A 4,381-nucleotide genomic window follows, 5' to 3' on the forward strand; every position below is an offset into this window, starting at 1 on the left:
AAACCCAATGCAATGATCCCTAGAGCCCATTCATGACCCAACAATGGTATTGGAGTCGATGGTTCGAGTAAGAGACTAGTTCCTTGTATCGAAAGTCTTCCTGACATGATGGTGGTCAGACAACGTGTCCCATTGTAGTGCCTATGACGAGTAGGGATATCTGTCAACGGTGGTACAAGCATGTGGATGAAATAACTTCCATTTGAGGAGGAGCATAATGGATGGACTTGCACTTCGAGGGAGATTGTTAAGAAACAAATGTCAGTTGTGTTGAGAAACAAGTGTGAGTTCTAAATCTCACATTTTTTATAAAAGTTGAGGTTGAACACTTTATAAATTAGAGGATTCATACACCTATCACCTTAATATTTTGGATGAATAAGTGGTGTCTCTTTCACTTGTTTGAATGAGTTTTTGACCTTTGAGTAAGTGTTTGACCCAATATAAATGTTTTCCCCCTCAACCGTTTCTAATTAATGTGGGACTTCTCTCACACAACACTTTCATATCACGCTTGCAAAAATTGAGTATTATTTTGACAATTGAGAAAGTTCATCAAAGGAATTGAGACAAATTATAGATCAAAATAGACTTGTTACTTGTTCCTATGGAATGCAAATCTTGTATCGTGTTCCCTAGAATATAAGAAACAGGTGACTAAATAGCATGCCCATTGTTAGCCAATAACTCACACATACAAAATTGTCAATATTGATTTATCTCTTCTTCAATTCACTTGATGGAATAATGCTCCTTTGTCTATGAGGCATGGGTTAATTAAAAATAAAATTAGGATTACTTAACTTTAGATTTTAATAAGCCTTTTTTTCCTCCTGTTTTAAGGGTAATGTATGAGAAGGAATTATCTCCCGTATGATTTAAGGGTAAATATGAGAATGGAATTCTCTCCAATGTGATTTTCATCTAAGAAGGAGTAGTGAAAAGTTTTCCTTGATTTTGATAACGGTATACGACCGGCCAAGATTTCACTATTTTTTCAGATCATGAGAGACTATCCCTTATAGTCCCGTTCCTCTCTTCTCTTTGTAATATACTTAAAAAGTGTCAACAGATAGTCGGTTAAAAATGTATTTACTTTAGAATAAATAAATACATCATCAAACATAGAAATTGGAAAAAAAAGTCTAACTTAATTAAAAATCTTACCAGTTTACCATTTTTTTAATTTATCTATAATAATATATAAAAGTAAAATATCTTTTTGATATAAGCTATTTCCTTTCCTCTATTGTACTCCAAAACTACTTAAAAGTTAATTACATAAATAAAAATTAATTACTCCAACCATTTTATATTTAAATATTATACACAACAGAAAGTAATTAGTTACTTTTAAAAAAAAACTTACTTTAACTTCTAATTAAAAATTATATTTAAATATATATTTCCAATTCAAATACAATTATTTTAATTAAAAATTAAAAAAAAAAACATCGTACGCATGTTCATTGAAAAAACAGAGGACAGACAGGCTCAGAGTGGCAAGTGTAACATAATGACATGGTTTCTACAATTCTTATTTAAATATTATTATAAATACATTTGTTAATGTAATAAGCACAATGAAGATCAGTCTTTTTTTTATTTATATTAACTGTTATATGAGAGTGTTTGCATATCCATTCTATTATTTTTTATTATTTTATAAATAATTTAAATTGAAATACCCATCTGTCCATTAATAAAAATGCTATTATTTTTTTTTATTTTATAAATAATTTAAATTAAAATACCCGCCTGGCCGTCTGAATACTAGTTCAAATAAGGCTAGTTTATAGTATTAACTGGAAAAAATTAGATTCAAAATATACACTAACTACCTCTAAATTTATATATACCAACAAAAATTTATAATAACAGGAAAAATGTTATTTTACCTTTCACTAAAAACTTATGTCACTATAATATAAGTATTTTATATTAACTTCATCATAAATGGTGCTTTTCTAACTTTGGCAACCCCACACATTCATAATGGGAAATCAAACAATTAAGAACTTACAAAAGAATATGGTGCCATGCACCTTATGCCATTACACCAGAAGTAAAGCTAGAACGCATTAATGTTTATACTAATAGTGAAGAGTATGTTTTAAACACATTAAAGTACTGAAGTAATTAACTTTTGTTTATAGTAGTGATCAAAATTTTGAAATTTTTTGTTGTTGCTTATAATAGTAAGCACAGGAGGGATTTCATCATCTAGCCATATGTCTGGATATAGCTCCCATCATAAATATGCTCCCAATGGACAAACCAACCAACCAACCCATGATAAGAAACCACATTGTAACTGATTCCGCGGAGTTCAGATTTCAGAGTGCTAAATCTAATTTTGCTTTAATATTAGCTCAACGCAAACTGCTCCAAATTCTATGCAATTTGCAGTGCTTTCAACTATATTTGGGTGACTATTTGCAGAAATAATTAGATATAAACCTACTATTCCTTTGAGAAAAACTTGGCCAAGTAACAATGATATTTCAAATTCATTCAATAGCACAGAAAGCTCAAACCTGACTATTCCCAGAAACAGATACCATGAGAGAACATCAATGATAACCCAAATGCAGCTCAATGCATAAGAAGAAATGACCACAAATAAACACACAATTTTGAATTTCAATCATTAATAAGTGATTGAAAAAAAGCTAACAAAGCCATATGTGTTGGTGTTTCAATTTAAGAAAACACCATTTATTCTATCAATTGGATGATAATATATGGACACAGCCATAGTATAAGAATACAGTAATGAAGGAAAAACTAGTAATCTACTGCTGCTAAACAAGGATTGGTTCACATAGTTTATTAAAAAGAAGAAAAAACTGAAATACAAACATAACCAAGTAAAGAAAACGCAACCAACATACAATCTTTCATTAGTCTTTTCTTCGAACCGTTGTACACAATTTCATTACCAGCATATAACAGAGAAAACAAACTTACAAATCAAACCAGAATCATACATCCAAATTTTCCATTTGGATACTGCTCTTAAGAGGCACATACTCTCCAAGGTAGCCACCAAGATGATCATGCAAAGCACTCTTATCAATCCCCTGATGATGATAACTCTTGCAAACATAGTAAAACACACTCTGCACCAACAACCCAACCAAATTGACGATAACAAGAACACCCACCAAGAACCCACCAATAACAATCCTAGAAAACACACCATAACCATCACCACCATGCACCACGACGGCACTAAACACCCCAGCAATAACCCCACAAATAAACAAATACCCACAAACCAAAACAGCCGCATACCTAACCCTACCCTTCAACAACTCATAACTCTTCCTCATAGCAGCAAAACCATAAACAGGCTCAAGAACAGAAACAACACTAGCCAAATGCCACAATGCAGTAATATAAACATGAGCAACAACAAACAACAAGAGAATAACAACAATAGAGAAAAACAGCAAAAAAGTATTATCAGTATCCGCAGCTATAATAAGAATAACCAAGCTTAGAACAAAAACGGAATTATAAACAGTCATAAGAAGAGTAACCCATAAGAAAGTAACGAACAATCGCTTGAAGACTTTGGGAATAGCGGAGATAGTGGACGAAAAAGACACCGGTTTTGAGGTGTAGAGTGACGCGACGGTGAAAACAACGGCAGCGGTGGAGAGGAGAGAGAAAGCGAAGAGGAAAATGAGGTAAAAGAACTGAAAAACGAGGAGAAGAGTCCAATCATGAGAGGTTTGAGAGGGATCAGTGAAAGGAGATTGAAGATGTGAAATTAAGGGATGTGTGAAAAGGGAATGAGCTAGAATTGCGAAAGAAAGAGGGAAAATTAGGGTTAGGGTAATGAGGTAGAAGGTTTTAGGGGAAGTTTTAGGGATTGAGATTGATTCGGTTAAGATGTTATGGATGGTGAGAAATTGGAGTTCTTCTGGAGCTAGATCCATTGTTGTTGTGAATGGAGGATTTGAAGAGAGAGAGGATGAGTTGAAGATTGAAACTGAATCTAGGGATTTGGATCGAAAGAAGAAAGATGTGGAAGAAGATGGATCAGGAGGAGAAGCTTGGTTGCTTATAGTTTGCTTTTTGTTTTATGTGGACACGTTTTCCTGAACAAGGAATTCAGATTCCAGATGTTCAAACTTGACGATACTTTCCCAATGATTTATTTATTTTTAACAGCTACTGTATGACTGCTATTAATTACTAATTAACTAATTAATTAGTAAGTTATGTGGGCGTCACGATAATTTTTTTTTATGTTATTGGTTTTATCATTTGTTCATAAATAAATGAAGTAATTGTTTATATAAAAAATCAATTTACTTAATTTTTTTAATAAATATAAAAAATATAAACGAATTATGATCGCATTAATACT

General features: G+C 32.2%; 1 protein-coding gene across 1 annotated transcript; it reads right to left on the reverse strand.

Annotated features, from left to right (window-relative positions):
* Positions 1-2,871: 2,871 nt before the first annotated feature.
* Positions 2,872-4,175, reverse strand: LOC127100523 (uncharacterized). The gene has a single exon (XM_051037741.1). The coding sequence runs from the start codon at positions 3,945-3,947 to the stop codon at positions 2,985-2,987; it is 963 nt and encodes a 320-aa protein (XP_050893698.1). The 5' UTR covers positions 3,948-4,175; the 3' UTR covers positions 2,872-2,984.
* Positions 4,176-4,381: the final 206 nt, after the last annotated feature.

The sequence above is a fragment of the Lathyrus oleraceus genome, chromosome 7, assembly GCF_024323335.1.
Source record: "Lathyrus oleraceus cultivar Zhongwan6 chromosome 7, CAAS_Psat_ZW6_1.0, whole genome shotgun sequence".
Taxonomy (NCBI): domain Eukaryota; kingdom Viridiplantae; phylum Streptophyta; class Magnoliopsida; order Fabales; family Fabaceae; genus Lathyrus; species Lathyrus oleraceus.